The sequence below is a fragment of the Hipposideros armiger genome, unplaced genomic scaffold (genome assembly GCF_001890085.2).
Source record: "Hipposideros armiger isolate ML-2016 unplaced genomic scaffold, ASM189008v1 scaffold_901, whole genome shotgun sequence".
NCBI lineage: Eukaryota > Metazoa > Chordata > Mammalia > Chiroptera > Hipposideridae > Hipposideros > Hipposideros armiger.
The window spans coordinates 504227-524334 of record NW_017732251.1 but is presented as its reverse complement, the minus strand read 5'-3'; the positions used below and the strand labels follow the sequence as shown (position 1 = coordinate 524334).

The window sequence follows — 20108 nt, the reverse complement described above, 5'->3', positions numbered from 1 at the left end:
CCCTTTCATCTTTTCTTATGGCTGAGTAATATTCCGTTATATATATGTACCAATCATCTATCGAAGGACACTTTGGTTGTTTCCATGTCTTGGCCAAATATGATTTTTTTTTTTAAACTGGGTTAACCTTTCCACTCTAAAAAGTCCCTCAGGTATCTAAAGAAGTGCAAAATTTAGCCCATGATTCTCTATCAATGATTATGCCTTACCGCTTTACCAACAGTGGTAACTAAGGAGGAGGAAATCCACTCTCACATCCCACCCCCACTCACAGAAAGTCATTGATTCATCCACATATTCAATAGGGGCCTATTCTGTGCCAGATTCTGTGCTAGGTGCTAGACATATACTGGTGAATAAAATACATGGTTTTATTTCTCATGGAAATTTTGATGATAGAATATAACATTAAACAAATAAGTGTATAAATACAAATTGTGGTAAGTGTTATGAAGACCAAAAAAGCCATTTGGAAGACAGTCTAATGGATAGAATTTAGTTGGGAATCAGAGAAAGCCTCTCTGAGGATGTAACATCTAGGCTAAGTCAGACCTAAAGGATGAGTAGGAATTTGCTTGAAAAAGAGTGAATGAAAGAATATTCCACGGCTGGCTGAGTGGTTCAGTTGGTTAACAGCGTAAACTCTGAGCAACAGGATCGCTGGTTCAATTCCCACATGGGCCAGTGAGCTGCGCCCAAACTGAGCTGCTGCTGAGCTGCCAAAAGGTGGCAGGATGGCTCAGCTGGTGAGAGCATGTGCTTCTAACAACAAGATTGACTGTTCGACTCCCACATGGGATGGTGGGCTATGCCCACCCACAAATAAGATTGAACAGGGAACCCTGAGCTGAGCGGCCCCAAGCTGCTGACAGCCAGCCAGGTGGCAACTGGACTTGGAGCTGAGCAAGCCACGCCCTCCACAACTAAGATAGAAGGACAAGTTGGCTGTTCCCCTTCCCCAATTCCCCAATAAAATCTTAAGAAAAAAAAAAAAAGAATATTCCAGCCAAAGACCCTGAAGCAAAAGAGCTTGTCATGTTTAAAAGCTGAAGAAAGCCAAGGTAGCTGGGAAATAATCAGCAATGGGAAAATGGCAAAAAAAAAAAATGAAGTTGAATTCTATGTAGAACCATGTCAGAATCTGATAAGGAGCATGTATATTGTGCAATTTGAAAAAAAATACCTGTTACTTGCATAGTACAAACTGCAAATTTTGTACTTGCCTAACTCTTCTTGACTGGAAGAGTGAGGGTGGGCACAGTTTTAAAAAGAATGAGCAGTACTGATCCACTGATAGTCTGATTCAAGCATATTAGTGTTGCTTCTAAAATAGTGAATCCCTTAAACATCATATCTGCTAGTTTTGCCTGGAATTTACTTAGTAGACATCCACACTGTCTACTGTGATGTACAAGATGTCAAAAGGAGGTGAAGATGATTGATCACATTGCCTCTGACCACAAAGGAACTTCATGGCTAATATTATCAAGCAATATAAGAAAATGAATAAAAAGAGTGGATGGAAGTTATAACAAGCACGACCTAAGTATGAAATTAAGCCTGCTGCGAAGCTCTGAATTATAACACTTATCATATATTATATATTGAATTTAAATTATCTACCAATTCTGGAAACTGAAGCCTACATTGGAGAGAATCAAATGAATTAATGAATGTTAAATACTAAAAAACAGTGCCTGACATATCATCAGCTAACGGAGCTACCAGTATTATATCAGTGATGTATTTTTTCCAAAACAAAATTTCTATTTAACTAATACTTAGGGAATAAAATATTTGAATAAATAAACTGGTTATGTTAGCTATAGATTACTAAAATGAGAAATGAACAAGAGTTTCACAATGGAGATAGAAATTTAAATATTATGTATACTAGCATGCAGTAAGAACCAGATGAGAAATGGATGTTGCAAAAAGGGCATGTACTATCTAAATATTTATGCAATAACTGAGTTGCAAATCACCTAAGCAATATTACAATTAATTAAGCCTAATACCCAAGAAGGACCCTGTGTTTAGCATGTGGCTAAACAACTGAGCCTTTTAACAGAGAGGCAAAATAAGTTACATCCCAAAGAAATAGTCTCCCAGTTCAAAATATGGACATGGATTCTTTCTCCCCTTGCTTGATTCATAATCTTTCTCTGTAGAACTCCAGCAAACACCTAGAAGTGGTTTAGGTAATTGGCCATTGCTTGTCCCTCCAAAATATTCCCCATCATAGTGTTACTTCTGGTTTTAAAGCCCTAATCACTATAGGAAACAAAGGCTAGAGAACTATGAATTGGATGTGGTACCAAAAAGTAATGCAAAGGAGGAAATTTTGCTATACTGACAGTACAGAACAAATTTATTTACAAAAAAGAGCTGTTGGTTCCAAGGGCTGTTAACCAGTGTACTTTCTAAGTCCCAGAATTAATACCAACGTGGTGAGAATAAAAGTAAGGACTTTTCCCAATCATAGAGCTGACATGCAACTTCCTGAATGAATCAATAGAAAAGTGACTAAACAAATTCACTAAAAAGATTGTTTGATTTCATTGCAGACATCCCATTGAAGCCCATAAATTAAAGCCAGGTTGTGGTTGACCCCTGTGCTCTACAAATGTAAATGTAAAGAAAGGGATTTAAACTGTAGTTCAATATTCAAGACGTCTTAAGGAGGTAAGGAAGGAACCTGGGAGTGACTAGATGATCCAATATCATAGAAATAAAAATATTAAGAACAAAAGTAATTCTGATTGTTTTATTAAAATGTTCCTCACAGAATTCTTTACAAAAACACCATGTCCCTAAAAAGTCGTTCAACAAATATCAAGACCTTCTGTGTACAGGACACTGATAAAAAAAGGCAGAGAATCCGTGTTCTTGGTTCTTAATACAACTCCAAAATATTTAAACTTCTCAAAGTTTAATTCAAAAATCTTAAATTTTACTTCACTTATAATTTCAATAGTGATGAAATTTTGATTTTAGTATTGTACTTGTAGTGCTTATTCCTATTTTTTATTCACAAGAACAAAAGCCTATCACCCTCTTACTATGTAAAATATATTTTATATGTTTTAGCTATATATTTATATAAATACATTTGTGTAAAACAAAATTTTCTGAGTTGTTAATAAATTAAAATTTTTAAGGAAATCAAATTAGTATAAAAGTTAAAATCACAATACACTTAACCCATTAATTCTAAAGTTTTGGATCGTCTTCATGAAAGAAATGTACGAACTGTACCTTTGATTGTACCTCTACAAATAGGACATTTTCTTAGAGAAGAGGCACAGTCTTTGCATACTACTAAATGACCACAAGGAATAAACACTATGGACACTTCTTTGTCCATACACACTTTACATGTTCTTTCTTCTTGTAGTCTTCTCAACTGTTCTTCCATTGGTAAATCTAAGGAGAAACAAATTTTTAATGAAAGGCAATTTCTGGTTCTCCAAGAAAAGCCAAAAAAATTTTTTTAAAAATGTTTTCTACTGGTTTAAATGAATAGTACTCTTTTACCTGAAACATTTTCTGTGGGAATATACGTTATATCCTTTTGCACTAAGGGAGAAAAAGAAGAAGTATTACTATGGCAAATAAGGTTAATGTTTAGTCATGAATATATAGTTTTAAACTAATAATTTAGACTCTGGCCAAATACTATAAATAACTGTCAAAATATCAAGGCAACGAAAGTCTTTAGTCTTTTGTGCAATTAATAATTTATAAATTAGACTGGATTGTTTTCAATAATCACAAATTATTAATAAGAGCGTATTTTCCATTGACCTAGAAAGTTCTCAAAAGTAATATTCCAGCACTCACCAAATAAACGCTTGTATAACGTGAAGTCAATTTCTTGTAGAGAGTTTCTGAATATGGTGGCCGCAAAATTTCCTTTTACTATAATAGTATCAATCAATTCTCTTGCTTGCAAAGATGTCTGTGTTTTCTGTTTAATAACATCATGCTCTTGTTCATTAATCACTTTGGCAGTTAGTAGACTATCCAGGATTGGAAGCACACAAGTCAAATGTTGAAAAAGTGCCATTCTATTCTTCCGGATATAGGATAGATCATCTTTATAAAAAAGAAAACAAAAAATAAAAAATAAAGAAAAGAAAAAAAACAAACACAAACATGTTCAAACCCTTCTCACAAAATTCCTTCCACACCTAACCATATGACTGAATGAAAAATAACCATAATCCATAATCAGACATTAATGTTGATTGCTAGGTTTGGGGGTACCTGATCCCCTGTGCCTAATAATAATAATGCTATTTATAATAAGGACTACCCCTTACTGAGCACTGTGGTAAGTACTGTACATGTGTTTACTCATTTCATTTTCACAATAGCCCTTCGAGGTAGATCCTAGTAATGTTATTTAACAGATGAGAAAACAGAGGCACAGTGTGGCAAGTAAATTGCTAGAGGACACACAACTAGCAAAAGTCAAACCAAGGCCGTTCGGCATCATAATCTGTGCTCTCAACAATTTGGCAATACTGCTAAACCTTTAACCAGATAAAATTTAGAACCTAATAAAATTGAAATTTCAATTCAGTCTAGTCAAATTGGGGGAAAATAAAATCAAGAAAATTAAAATGGTAGAACTATTTTTTCTTAAATTATCATTCATCCACAAAACTTCTTTAAAAATTCCATTCTAATTATTTCCTCAAATTAGATATGATATTGCCATTACCTAAGTATTTTGCAGTAAAAGGGGAAAGACAGTAACCACATTTTGAAAACTAAATCCCACTTGTCAATGACACATTCCTGACCCATAGGATCATTGTATTCTCCTTCAAGATCTAGATTTTATATCTACTGGTAAAATGTTTTACATTTTGAAACTGAAATTTTATTATCTCTTTGAAATATAACCTGTGACTCTAATTAAGTATCAGGTAGTTTTACCATGATCCATAAAGCTATTTTTATAAAATAACTAATAATGACTGTCTAAAGAAGAACAATTTAGAGAGTGATGATTGTTAGATTTTAGAAACACTGACTTTGTCAAGTAATAGGACACAAAAATAGAACCATTTAACAAAGAATTAAAAAATAGTGCTTAGTCAAAAAGTGAAGGTTAAAGATACATTTTGAAGATAATTGAAGCTCTGAGAATAAATGAAAAACAGACCAGGACCTAGAAACACTGTCTAAGTACAAGGTCAATGTTTCATAAATATTTGTTGAACAAATGAACAACTAAGCCTCAGTAATTTAAAGAGCAACAGGATCAAAGAAGTAACAGCAAGAGGGAGAAGAATTAGAACTTAATTCTGTTAAAGTATCTATGTTAAAGTAGTGATATATTAGAAAACTAAAATATAATTTACACTTGATATTGAAGTATATTAGTTTTTCAACCTAAGATAAATTTTTCTAATATATTTTGCTTAACCTAATGTAATAAGTTCTCTGAAATTCTTAAAATTTCTAAAATTGGACTGCCAGTAGCTGCAGAAAAAATTCTCATTTCAAAATCATAGATTGTATTCCGGCTATAAGAGATGAAGACTTGAAAATACCTTTGAAGCATATTATTCTTTTATTCTGGAAAAAAAGATCTTTAATTGTCTCTTTATTTACACACCTGTCAAGAAATTACTCACCCACTGTTCTTGGGAACATATAATCAATAACCTAAATGGAAGTATTTGCATTCACTCATTCAAAACATGCTTCTTGAGTACAGACTATATGCAGTCACTGTGGTAGGTGGTACAGATAAAATGCTGAACTGAGAAGCTAAGGGAATTTTTTGACAATGCAAATTATTGTATATTGTTGACTTGGGGTTATCTCTGCAGACTTTATTGATTTTCTTTGGAATAAATATAAATATTTTATAGCTGAATAACTTTAGACTTCATGGGGTCTATAAACAATTATGGAGATAGGTGTTCTCTTCTTTGAGCAATTGTTCACTGATGACCAATAGTCAAGACTGAGGAGACTACAGGAAGGACATGCAGCCCGATCTTCACAGTGAAAAAAAGAACTTGACTAGGCTGGGCAAAGATGAACTTGGACTATGTTGCTGCTAAATCAGTGGTGTGTCGGACTGAATAGTTCACGCTTTGGTAAATATAGGATGCTGTATTACTGTGGTCTGATATTTTGTGTGGGTTGGCCAGAAGACAAATCAACCTTCGTGGCAGGGGTAGGTTCACCCAGGAATGGATTGGGCCAATCTCACTGTAAATCATCTTGAGAAGAAATAGATCCCAAATAGCCTTGAACAAGAATAAGGGACAAACACTTTTCTCTTTCTGGGCTTTGTGGATATTGGGGGGCCTGAGTTTTGATAAGGGAAAACATACTTGGGATTTTCCTAGTCATTTGTATGAACTGGCCGGAGCTACACAGAGATGAACCAGAAGCTAGGCAGACATTTATGAGGATGGGCTTAGGGGCACCAAGAGAGGCCACATATAGGTATGGTTGTCAATTGCTCTTTGTGATATAACGCTCTTCTGTCATCCCTAAATCTCTAGTAAGAGCTTATTAAAAGTTGTAGTCTGTTTTCAGCTGTGCTGAAACGACTCTCCGATCTGGTCTCCATGCTTGGGAGAGTGGCAACGGAGAGATCATCCTCTTAGTCTTGGCCAGAGCGATGACAACTATCAAAGCAACCAGATGAGACTGGATATGCTCAAAGGAAGAGAGTTTTTGTCAAGCGCAATAGAGTAGAGGCGATAGAGTAGCAGACAAGGCCCTATGGAAAGGCATGGGTAACTTGCCTTGAGAGAGTGTGAAACAGTATCCTATGACTCCCCTAAATACTAGAGAGACATGATAAAAGGGAACTCAGCTCTTGTGTGGGCAGGTAGGAGACTTAATAATAATTTGTACATTAATTTATAGTCACAAGCTGACATACTATTATGTTAATATTAAAATTAATCATTGTCCCTAATTCCCATCCCAATTTACAGAAAATGGGAGTGAGCAGCTAGCCTGGGATCAAAAAATATGCCATGAATAATTACATACACAGTCAACTCCCAGAGTGAAAATATAAATTAAGAAAAGCAGGGGAAAATGCTTTCATTCAATATGTACATTTTCAATTTACTAAGCAACTCAAATATATTTTAATGTGAAGAAATTTTTCAAAATTCAAATTCAGAATACTGAACATAGAAGATCTGATTGGATTTATGATGAGTATATTTTCAGTAACTTACATACGATGACATCAAATCGTTACGGAAACAGAGATGGTACTAACAAATCTTTGTACCTGATTCTTCTTCCTCAGTTGCTCTTCCTTTCTCCTCTTCCCTCATTTCATCTTCTGCATTAAGTAAATCTAACACAAGATCACTGACAGTTTTATAATTCTCTCCAGTTGTTAGGATTTTACTCTGAACTGTCTGTTTTACCAGCCTTCTATTGAAGCCCATTTCCAAGGCAGCTGTCACCACAGGTGTATTCATCATGACTGCATCTTCTGAATGGTTTTCTCCAGGTCCACAATGAACAACTATATGGAATAAAGAATTTAACACATATGGGGATCATCTGTACTTTTAAAATTAGAAGTTATTATAATATCAAAAGCATAAAGTCCCCAAAATGTACAGGCACTATTTTGTATTAGCTTTGTTAAATTTAAAATAATGATATACATGTTCAGTCACTAGGATAAGAACATGGAATATTGCATTAAGATACAAAATATGCATTATCTGGCATAACAATAAACAGGGCAAGGAAACAGAATGTTGGGGGTCACTCCCATCAAAACTGAGATTCTTTTTTTCCCATGTTGACTTGCATTTCTAAATCAAATATGTTTCACATATTTTCCAAAGAGGCCCTTGTCGTCACTCACCTTTATTACTGCAATGCCCTCTCACAGTGTTGCTCCTATCTAATTCATTCTCAACATTGCAACCAGAGTGACTTTTTAAAAAAAATTTGTTTAGCTGAGCCATCCTGCCACCTGTTGGCAGCTCAGTGGCAGCTCAGCTCGGGCCGAGACTCAAACCGCTGTTGCTCAGAGCTCGCACTCTTGAGTGAGCTCTTAACCAACTGAGCCACTCGGCCGGCCCAGGTGACTTTTTAAAAACACAAATCTGACTGTGTCACCCTCCTTCTTAAATTCCATCAATTCCATTGTTCTTAGGATAACATTCAATAGTGGCTTACAAGATCTCACACAATCTGGACCCTGTTTACTTCTCCATCCTCATCTCTCGTCACTCACTCATTCGCATTTTACATTCTAGCCCAGAAGTCACAAACCAATGGCTCTTGAGTCAAATTCTGCCTGCAGTGCTGACCTCTCTCGCTGCTGACCTGCTTTATTAATTTATCTGTTTGCAAATCCTACTTCTGGCTATACAGAATTTTGTTCAGTTCTTGAAATGTACCTGTTCTCTTATGTCACTTAGGTCTTTCATGAGCTGTTCTCTCCACCTGTAATAGTCTTTTTCCTCCCTTTGTCACTTGGTTAATTCCTACTCTTCCCTTCGATTCTGTGATAAAACAAATATTTCTTCTGATCTGAAGCTTTTACTGCTCTTCCGAGATGGATTAATTGTCCCTCGTGCACTCTTACAGCACACTTTACTTTCCTACCACATCCCTTTCTCCTACCCTGTTTCTCCAAAAATCAGACCTAGCTGGAAAATAAGCCCTCGCATGATTTTAGGTGCCAAAATATGGCACCTTGGCAAACAGAATATTTTAAGTTGGAGGAATTTGTGGAAAAGGCACCCTTCTCCCTGAAACAGGTCATAAAACCCTCATATGAGGGGTCCGTGCCCTCCATATCCTGGAGGAATCATGCTAGAGCTTCTTCTCCAGCTAGGTCTTATTTTCAGGGAAACACAGTATCTGTGTATTTGTCTGTATCCCTTAGACTATTATCTCATGAGAACAGGAGTTATGTTTTTTTCTGTTTTCTATTCTTTCCTCAGAATGTCAGATAGATACACAGTAAATACTGAATTGAATTAACCCTAGAAAATGGAGTAGAAGAGCTTGTTCAAATATTGACTCTACAACCTTTTAGGTTTAAGGTGATGGACAGGTCACTTAACTTCTTTGAGCCTCAGGGTCCCTATAGGAAAGTGGAAATAATATTTTGTACCCTCTCCATTTCATAGAAAGAATATGTGGGGCCGGCCGAGTGGCTCAGTTGGTTAAGAGCTCGCTCAAGAGTTTGAGCTCTGAGCAACAGCGGTTCGAGTCCAGCCCGAGCTGAGCAGCCGCTGAGCTGCCAATAGGTAGCAGGATGGCTCAGCTAAAAAAAAAAAAAAAAAGAATATGTGAGCAATGTAATGTCATAGTGGATCTTCCCACACCGGCCTGAGAACAAGGGTTAGGCTGTATGTATATAGTTTGTTAAAACAACAGATGCTCAAGCCCCACCCTTACATACTATGATTCAATTCAATTCAGTAGGTTTGAAGTGGAGACTAGAAATATGTAATATTTTTTAAAGTTCCTCAGGCAATTATGATATGCCCTAAAGTTTGAGAAATACCAATTAAATGTATTTTAAAATGCATTACAAATTATAAACATACATTATTACCATTATCAAATTTCAATAGTACCAAATGGCTCTGTTGGGTTATTGGAAAAGTCATGACGCATTTTTGCAACAAAAAACATAGAAAAAATACGTCATGACTTTTCCGACAACCCAATAATTTAAATGTGGCAGTTATTATCATTATACATACTTGGTGACTCTGCATTTTCATCTTCTGGATTGTCTGAAGTAGATAACAGCTACAGAAAAAGATATGAAAATTAAAATATAAATCTTATCCTGTCCATTGAAAAAAATGAATCAAGAGACCTAATTCAATTTGTTGCAAGTTGACTTGCTTACTGGAAAATAATTTCTTATGTCAAAAGCAGTATTTTATTTACATTTGACAGTAATTCTCTAAGCCATAAACTAACCAAGCTTCTTTGTGTATATCTCTGTGTATATTAACAAATAAAATCTATTTTTATTAAAGCAGGAGAAGGGCTACACCTTTCAGTGATCTATGAGATAATCATTGTTTGTCTTTCATCCCAAAGCTCTTAGTTTTCCTGGGTCATCCTTTGGGATAAGGTGGACTTTATATCAGTTTCATTTACTATGGCTAGAAAATGTTTGACTCTCAAGCTACTATATAAGTTCTTATTTGCCTTTCCAGAAAGATAAAGAGAGCAATACAATTCTCTTTCTCAAATCTTTTAAGAAAAATTAATACAGTAAAACATTTAATGCTACCATCCCATCCAAATTTTTTCCTCAAATCATTTAATTTATTGTAACTTTATTAGAAAAATACTTAGAGAAAAACATAACAAATATTATTTTTCAAGAGGTTTCTAATTCTGGATGTGTTTTTATCCAAAGACTAGAATTTTCTAAAATCATGTTGAGTATTGTAAAAAAAAGAAAACGTATTTTTAAAGTAACTCTTGCCTTTGCACTAAAATACTACTCTCTGTAATTATTAGAAAATAATTTATCTGTTGTTAACCAGAACTCTTCCTACCTGTTCAAGTAGGTAAGGGTAACTGGCTTGAATTCGACTGATGAATTCTTGTCCTTTAACTCGTATCAAGTACTCACACCTAAAATGTAAACAAAATTAAGTTTGGGGAATTATTTTAATGGCCATTTGTAGACTGTTAAATATTTCAAATGAACGTAAACATACATATAACCACTTGACTGTTCATTTATCACATGAGAAGTGGTAAGAGGTACTGAAGTCAAAGGCCTCATGATGTAAGTAAGACAAAGGTTATAACTGGTAACCTGCCAAGGCTGAAGTGAGTAAGGGTCAGGGAGCTCTCAGTGCTTTGTAGATGAGTAAGGCTCTCTCCACTCAGAGCTCTTAGCTGCTCTCTTCAACTATTCTAGGATTCCTAAAAACATTCTGAACATTAACAACAGAGCTAAGGAGACAGGTAGAAAGTTATCTAATAAATGATACATTTATACATAAACTTTGTATGTTTAAAAGCTGCAAATATACAAAGAAGGACAAGAGGGAAAGAATGAGGAAGCTAAACATATTTTCCAATAAGTCAGATATTCACGTTTGGCATTTCCAAAATAATATACAACCATTGTCAAATTTTAGTATACAATTAATTCATGACTACCAAAGCAAATTTACCATTCTTTTTATACATTCACAAAATTACCACAATGGAAAACTAGCAACACTTTTTAAAACACCTATGTAAGGTGTTTTTTATAACCTTCATAATTTTTGAAATCTGAAATATTTGAGGAGGACAAAGTTACTATAAATGAAGATGTAGTATTATATTAATATGTAATATATATATATATATTTAGAGAGAGAGCCAAAAACATGTATACACATTTTACAAAAGGAAAAAACTGTATTAAAATTGTAAAACTCAGTATATGCTAATAACAAAAGATGAATACAAGTCACGTTTGACTTCTGCAATTACAAGAGGTGCTCAAAGTGGTTACCATCAGTGTCCAGACATTTCTGATTACAGCAAACTACTGCTTGAGCAATGTTGACCCAAGTGTGCACTTGTATCGCTGTGCATGCCATTTCAATTTCTTCACACAGTACCATGCATCTCAAACTTGTCATGAATGCATGCAATTGTTAGGCGTGTTGGAGGTTCTGTTGCATACTCATGTCTCCATTGTCGTTATACTTCCACTACATTCTCAAATTTCAAATACCACTTCAAAATGGTCCTGGAACAACAATGGTGCTTCCACCATTTTCTTTGACTCTCCTGCTTGTTGCATGGTGACACTAGCATTCATTTGATTAACGCCACCTTTTGAGCGAACGTCATACTACACATTGCTACTGTAATTCAATCCAACTTCGAAAATATATAGATAACATCTCTTAAAATGTGTATACATGTTTTTGGCACCCCCAGTATATATACTATATAGTGAAAATAATTCAGGATACCAAGTTTAGCGATCGACATTAAAAATACTAAAAGTTTTGACCATGAAAAATATAATTATAGGCTGATTTTGATTTTTAAAAAAGGAGTGTGAACAAGTATGGAATAATCAAAAGTGAAAGATATGACAAAAAATGCTATGTTGTGATCAAAACAGATGAGATGGATCTATATTTACCCTGATCACCCTATTTAATATTACAACCTGCCTGGTGCTTCTGCTCTCCCTTACCCTGCTCTCTTTTCTCTTTTAATCCACAGCACTTGTTATCTTCCAACGTGCTATGTAACTTGTTTATTAAGTTTTCATTAATTGTCCAGCCTCTCTTGCTATAAAATCATCACATGAGACCAGGAGTCTTAGTTTTGTCCCACTGAGTATTTTGAGCACCTGGAATAATGCCTGACAATAGGTGATCAATTAATATTATTGAATGATGAATGAATGGGAATATGTCCAAGACATAATATTGATTGAAAAGAGCATCAAAACAGCATATATAATATCTAATTCATGTAGTAAAACTGTGTACATTTATCTCCATATATACATAGGCATAAAAAGGTATCTGGGGGGATGTTTACTAAAATGGTAACTGTAGTATCTTTAGATTGAGTTTTGAATATTTTAATTTTTTGTTTCTCTTCTCTACAACATGTGATTTTGGTTTTAAAATGTGCATATACTATTTTAAAATATACATCAACTGCACACAAAAATCCTAAATGTATTTCTTCTTTGTCTTAAATTTCCATCAAAGCCTTTTAAGTAATTATTTTTCTAAGTAATCCATCCTAAAATTTATTCACAATGTATTTTTGAAACAAAGAATAAAGTAACAACTGATTATAAGGCTAACACATAGAACCCATCTCATGATGATCACACACATTTGCAGAAAGAATTTCGAAACAATTACCTTGGAAACCATTTGGCATGTTCCACCCATGGGTCATCTCCAGATTCCCAACACCGTAAGCCACCATCACAGCAAAAGCATTTGACATCATCGTTGTGACCTAAAATTAATTTTGGTCCAAAACTTATGAATACATATAATTTGCCCACTAAAATGTATAAAACATGCTGAATTATTATTATTATTATTATCAGATTAAGTTTCTTACCCATATAATAAAAACCCGCACTTGCAAGCTGCTCAGGTTGAACTGGAACACTAGAGGGCCAGGTACAGAAGGTTCTAAATCGGGCTGCCCGTGTCTGCATGCTGAGGTTAGAAACAGTGTACCTTGAAGTGCCTTGAAGCTGATTTTCTAAAAACGGGCATTTGGGGAAATGTCTCAGGTGTTCTGACATAGCGTCATCCTTTGGTTCCCAATTGCACAATTTTCCACCACAAGCAAAGCATGCTACTCTGTCTCCAGGTCCTATGTAGTAAAAACCTGCTTTTGCCAGGTCTGTTGGTGACAGAAAAGTCAATGGCCACATCTGGAAAGTAAGTAATCTGGCGTTTAGAGTATTCATTACACAATGGTAGGGACTTCTCAAGGCAGAAAAATCTTGATTTGATCCGGAGTTCACAGGACTTGATGGAAAGCTTGAATAAGAGCCACTGAAATATCCACTGTTTTCCCAAGTTGGAGATAATGAATGTGTGGAATTTGTTACTGAAGAAGGAAAAGTAAGCTGAGAGGTGGCTCCCAAAATGTTACCTGAATTTAGTTTCTGAACAAAGCTACAGCTAGGATACAACTTTTTATGCTTTTCAATAGGATTGTCTCCTTCTTTCCAGTTATCCAGCATCAGGCCACAACAGAAGCATTTGACTTTGTCGTTCACACCAGTGTAATAAAAGCCAGCACGAGCAAGACTCCTTTCTGAGACAGGAACACCGGCGGGGAAAGTCGAATACGTAGATATTCTGTACAGTTCACATGAAAAGTCGTACTTCAATTCAAACATGTTTGCGCTTTTCATCAAATTTGATAAGAATACGCTATTTTCTACTATGTTCATAAAGAAATGGATGGGGAGGAAAAGGGACTAGTCTTTCTCTGGGGAGGTAGTTTTGTGCACAGCTTTTGATTTATGTTAGTTTTAGTACTAGGTTGAACACCTAGAATAGGAAATCTATTGTTCTTTTTTCCCCTGTGCATTTAGAGTTTCAGCACAGCAAGACTTAAATCCTGTGCTGATCATATTAAGGGACAATTATGCACAACAGCACCTTTGTACAATCTTTATAGATGCAATGTAAACATGATGCTACACAGTACCTTGTGATGAAAATTAAAACCCTTCATAAAAGTGTAGAGTGCTTTTAGGTCATCAAGATGCCATTTAGTGTCAGGCATTTCCACAGGTTGGTCAACTTCTCTGCTAGAATGTTTCAGTGACATTCAGCCAGCCTAAAGATAAAACATCTGACTCACACAGCTAGCTTGTTTTCATGGTAGAAGAAAGTTATGCTCTGTAAGTACTCTACAGAAGAAAATATTCAAACTATGTTTATTTTGCTTTATTTAAATTATGAAATTTGGTAGCCAGGATAAAAAAAAAAAGCATAAACCTACCTCAAGAAAGGAAAATAATGTATTACCATATTTCACTGCTTCTGAGATGCATGTTTCAATATCTCTGTTGAGAAGTGTCTTACAATTAATAGCATATCATCTTTTAATTAGCAGCATTTTTTATTTCTTAGAGGTATATAAAATGATGGTGTGTCTTACAATTGATGACATCTTAGATTCAGTGAAATATGGTGTATCCCAAATCTTGCTTAAATTAAGTAATTTTTCTTCCTATAATCATTTAAATAGGGAGAACAAAACAATTTAAATTTTTCCTCCAGATAAAGAGCTTAAGTAGTAACAGACTTGGATGACACATCTTAAGGCCTGGGTTTAAAGATTTATTAAATTATAATTATTTCCCATAGATTGTCAGGAACCTGGTGGTTTAGTAATAGTGATACCATTCAATCTTAGCAAATTAGACATTCTATTTTAAATGAATTATCAGAGATATATGTATTTGCTCAATGGGTCTTTTAAACTCAGCTTCATATTGTTGAGAGTCAACATCAAATCGTCTACTCTGATAGTGGGCTTATTTTTAGAAACAGTCAAAAGTCAGAGTGCTGAGTCTGTAGGCTAAGATGGATAACCACATTGTACAAATTTGGCTTTGGCTAGAAATTATTTCACAGATAGCATACCTTGAACTGGAATTTATCAATAGTAAATAATAAATTTACTTTGTCACAATCCACTCCTTATGCACAGCAGAGACCTTCTCAAAACTGAGAATATCTCAATTATGACTAGCAATTAGTAAATAGGTTCTGTGTCAATAATAGCAATAACGAATAAACAAGTCATCCTGATTTCTCTAGCAGTGATTTGCAAACATGGTTTCCAGGATCCCACAGATGTTGGGATTTTTTTTTTTTTATGTTGGGATTTTCTACTGCAGACTTTAATGCCTTACTTCCAGATTGGCAGGGGAAACACATCTCAATACCAGTGTTTATTTCCCTCAAAGGTGAGTTATTACGTCTAATTTCAATTTTCCTCTCATTGGTCAAAATTTTACACATTGTTATCAAAATCTTTTTGGTGTTTATTATTGTCTCTATGTAAATTTTCTTTCTGAATACGTTTGTTCATTTACCAAAATGTAACCATCCAGCCATCATTTTTATTCTTACCATTTTCAGAGATAATAGCCCATTTTAACAAACTAAAATTTAGATTTTAAAATACCAGTAGTCTTATTAATGGCTAATTTCTTCACCAATCATCAAGTTCATCTTTTCTACTTTCTCTAAATTTGTTGTACCTATCAAAAAGTTTTGTTCTTGACATTTCTTTGTCATTGTAGAAGTCTTTTAACATGTTAAAGGTCTTATTTGCATATTTCTTTAATTTAGCAGAGGGTTGAATATTAACTCTTTGTCCTAGATTACTGTCATTCATATTTAAATCTTTACCAAACACAGGTACTTTTTCTATTCTACACAGCAACCAGTGGAAGATTGCCTGGCCAATTTTGCAAAGCGTGCTTAAACAATGTGTCCCAAGTATAATCACTTCTCCATTGTCAAATTCAAAATCAAATTCATTATTATACTTTATATTTACACTTCATATAACTAGATCATATTTTTAAAATTAATGTTCTTTGTATGCCAAAAACTCTAATTACTTAATTTGTTTATGCATGCACAAAACTACCTCCCAGAGATTAGACTAAGTCCCTTTTAAGGGTTTTAGGCCTCCATTTTGAGCTGTTTTGATTTACAGAAAAAAATGGAAAAAATCTAGAAGTAGAACAGTTCACTACTTTTGTAAAACCTGTTAAAAAAAAAAAGATAGCTTTAAGAGTCAAATAATTCATAAAAGTAACACAATGATCTTTTTAAAAAAATTTTCTCCAAAATAGAGCACTAGTATTTTTTACTGGTTGTCTACCATGTACAAGGTGCTGTACTAGGCACCACAGAGGCCAAGAAATCCCAGACAAAAACCAAAGGGCTCAACTAGGAGCCAGAAGAGGTTTGATGCTTGGCCTGCACAGAATTGGATTACAACATTTTACTAATTTTTTTTTAACTTTTTAATTTTGAAATTACTTTATACTTAGAGAACCTTACAAAAATAGCAGCTCCCACATACCCTGCATTCAACTTCCCCAAAGATAACATCTTACATAACCACAGTACAATTATAGGAACCAGGAAATTAACATTGATAATACTGTTAATTTATCTGCATGCCTTCCTTGAATTTCACCAGCTTTCCAAATAAGTTTATTTGTGGACCACAGTATTTTTAAATGTTTTAATTAATTACCAACATTTTTTTAAAAGTAAGAGATTTCCCATAACATTCTAGATTCCAAGCTTCTCTTAAAAAAATCAGAACTGGCCACACGGGGCCTGTATTCCTGCATGGCAACAATCAGCCAGCTCCCAGCAGCACCTGTACCTTTACAGAGGGCACACACTCCCCAGTTTGGCACCATACTTTCAGTCTCCTGTAATGGAGACTGACTGTCAGTTGCTACTTGTCACTGAGTTAGCAGTATTGTTTTTCTTCCAGTAGAATTATGAGAAAAGTGAAATTGTCTTAATACCTGTGTCTATCAAAAGTAACAAAAACGAAAGGTAGACAGAGAGACATGTGTTTAGAGAAAAATGAGAGTGCCATATTTCTTTGTGGAAAGGAAGACTATTCCTACATGTTACATATGTAAACAAAGTGTGTTTTTGTTTAAAACATTCCCCCAGTTTTGAGTTTTGTTCATTTATATCACCTAGCTGGCCCCTATGCATTTGAGATTGCAAACCCCTTACATAGATTTTACCCTAAAGAAGCTTTGGTGTGAAAACAAGGCATATGTTTGTAGAAATTCAGGCAACAGTTATATAATAAATGTACAAAAATATGCCTGGATCATTCAAACTCTGTCTTAACCATTTCCAACACCTAGTCTTCCAAATGTTGCTGGGGAAGATCTGCAGCCTTGCAGACTGGGACCAACAGGACTTCAGAGGCCACCTGGGCTGGCCCTTCGTCATCCCTAACTATTCTACTCAGCCCGAGACAGCTCCTTAGCCCACTGCCCTATGCAGGTCTTCTAAACATTCAATACCTTCCTCAAATTTCTCCTGCACTACTCCCCATCTTGCTTTCTTTCGGTATATGGCTTTGCCTTCTGCTTCTCAAAGAAAAGAAACATCATTGAGCAGTAATCCTTTCGCATTCTCAAATCCATGCCTTTTTCACTCACAAGCTACTTCCTACTTCAGATAACACTTGCCCCTTTACAGGGCCCATCCTCTCCTGCTGCTTCTGAAATCTTGCTCTTAACCCCATCCCCCTCATTTACCCAACTCTCACTCTCTCCTGGCTCGTTTCCTTCAACTTAACAAGCATGCTTAAGTCTGTCCCAGCATTCAAATAAAAACAAACCAAAAACCCTCTTTCAACTGCACTTTCCACTAGCAACAATCCTGCATCTCACCATCTCTTCACAGCCAAGTGAATTGAACAAGTATCTATTTATGGTTAAGGTCTCCCACCCACTACAACTGGCTTTAGCCTGAACCACTTAAAACTAATCTCAATATTAACAGCACGAATGGCTTTTTTGCCAAAACCAATGGAAATTTTTGTGTCTGACACTGGGGCCCACTTCCTCTTGGAAATGCTCTACTCCCTTGGCTTCTCTGATACCATTCTCTTGGAATTCCTCTTACCTTTCTAGTGGTTCCTTCTCAGTTGGCTCAAGTCCCTAACCTCTCCTCTTCTTCCTATATCATTTCCAGTGGGCAGCCTCCCTGAGCCCAGAGCTGTTGAGTGTCTCTACCCTCTCCTGCACTTGGCATATCCTGTTTCTCACACGGGAGCATAAATTTGCTTTTCTTTCTGCCTCCCCGCAGGCTGTGTGAGCTCCTTCAGGTCAGAACTGTTTCAGCTCTGTACCCTCCCTGCCTCCTCCCCAATATCCACCCAGCCTGGCTTATCATGTAGACACTTAAGACTTGCTGTTGAAGAAGTGAAAGTTAGCAAACTTAAACTGACACCTCATGCCCACAATACCTACATTTGCATGGTATTAAGGACATCAATTTTTTATTAATGACCACAAAGTCTGCACAGTGATGGCTTAATACCAGGTTTTGGAGTCAGGCATCTTGGGTTTCCAATTCCATTCAGTATCCCCTACCAGGGCTGTGACCTCGGCTGGGCAGGTAGGTCTCCCTGACCTGGAGTTTCCTCACTTGTCAGTGGAGCTAATTATGGTAACTGCTTCTTAAGATTGCGAGAATTACCCCCCGAAAAACACTTGTAAAGGCTTCGGAGGGGTCCTAGCATATAATAGGTATTAGCAACACCTAATGTTAGCAATAAATAAGTAGCAAACCAAGTTAGTATTAGTGTTAGTTACTTTAGCATCAGGTAAATGCCTCCAGCTCTTTGCTAACTTAATCACCAGGAAAACAACAAAAAATCGGCTGTCTTTCTGCCACCACTTGGAAACACTCCTTCATTTATTCATTAAATAAATATGTTACTGAGTCCTTACTGTGGCAAAGCTCTGCTTTCGGCTCTGTTCTGAAGCTCGTTTGGCACAAAGACCAGGTGATTGCACTTGGCAAGCGAATTAAACCAAACATCGAAGCTTCCCCAGTCCACTGGCTAGCCCCAAAAGTAAAACAGAAACTGAGCACACGGCAGGAAAGCGGACCAAAAACGAGTGCCAGCTAAGGCGGCGCGCGGCGGGCCTGCGCCCCGGCGCCCAGCGCCTCCCCGCGGGTTGACAGCAAAGGCTCTGGGGCGGTGGCGATCCCCACCGCCACCCGTCAAAAGAGCGCCGGACGCGCCCAGAAAAAGAAAGCCGCCCAGGCTCGCGGAGGACCCACTCTTTTGCTAGTCCCTGATCCGCTGGAGAGCCGACCTGGAACCGACCTCTGGGCCCTGGAGCAGTGTTTAATGACGGTGCCTCCCCGCTGACACTCCTCCTCCTGCGGAGCAGCAGAAGCGTCTCCTACCCGAGGGGGGTGAGAGGGGGTGGTGTGTGCACAGCCTCGCAGCAGCCCTCATCACCCACCTGCTGCCCGGAGGCCGAGGTGCGCTAGCAAGACCTACCTGCCTGCCGAGTCTTCTCGGGTGACACCTGTCGCTCCGGCAGTTGCGCGCGGGACGGAGTCTCACGCTGCTGTTAAATGTCCCATCTCACCCTCCCCACCCCCACCTACACACACCCGGTGTCCTGTACTCCTAGTGGTTGGTGCTTTCCTCTTAGGACTTAGGGGAAATCCAGCGGTAATAACCACACACACTTCCCCTTCTTAATCAGTGGCCTGGCAAAACCACTCGGGGATTTCCATGACCGTAAAAGCATGACTATTTCTTAACCGTGGCGTATCCGTGGCATTTACTGAAAGATCTTTACTTCATTGTTGGTAGGTCAGAGGAAATATTGGTAACCTGTGTAGAGAAGATGATCATTGGTCAGCCTGACTGGAAAAGGCCCATCTCCTGTTTACATTTGAAAAGAAAAGAAAAGAGAAGCGAAGAGAAGAAAATAGAAAAAGGAACTTTGTGAAATCTTTCTGATAATTTTTTACTTTTTGTTCTAATCAAGAAAGTAA

General features: G+C 36.5%; 1 protein-coding gene across 3 annotated transcripts; it reads right to left on the bottom strand.

Moving 5' to 3' along the window:
- Positions 1–2753: 2753 nt before the first annotated feature.
- On the bottom strand, positions 2754–19707 carry BIRC3 (baculoviral IAP repeat containing 3). Of its 3 annotated transcripts, none has more exons than XM_019630346.1 (9): positions 19603–19707; positions 13111–16302; positions 12903–13002; positions 10557–10635; positions 9741–9789; positions 7286–7528; positions 3844–4098; positions 3538–3579; positions 2754–3426 (listed from the first exon to the last, which is right to left on the bottom strand). In XM_019630346.1, the coding sequence occupies exons 2-9, from the start codon at positions 13958–13960 to the stop codon at positions 3233–3235; spliced, it is 1812 nt and encodes a 603-aa protein (XP_019485891.1). In that variant the 5' UTR covers positions 13961–16302; positions 19603–19707; the 3' UTR covers positions 2754–3232. The 3 variants fall into 3 exon arrangements, with proteins under 3 accessions (XP_019485891.1, XP_019485893.1, XP_019485892.1); XM_019630348.1 differs by having other exon boundaries at positions 13111–13865; positions 19603–19704; XM_019630347.1 differs by lacking the exon at positions 19603–19707 and adding an exon at positions 19423–19480.
- Between the last annotated feature and the right edge of the window lie 401 nt (positions 19708–20108).

Excerpts from the sequence above, each read along its gene's own strand:
- BIRC3 (XM_019630346.1), bottom strand. The coding sequence starts at position 13,960 with ATGAACATAGTAGAAAATAGCGTATTCTTATCAAATTTGATGAAAAGC. Across the intron at positions 9,790-10,556 it reads ACCCTTACCTACTTGAACAG|CTGTTATCTACTTCAGACAA; the intron begins GTAGGAAGAGTT and ends CTTTTTCTGTAG. Across the intron at positions 4,099-7,285 it reads AACTGAGGAAGAAGAATCAG|ATGATCTATCCTATATCCGG; the intron begins GTACAAAGATTT and ends TTTTTTATAAAG.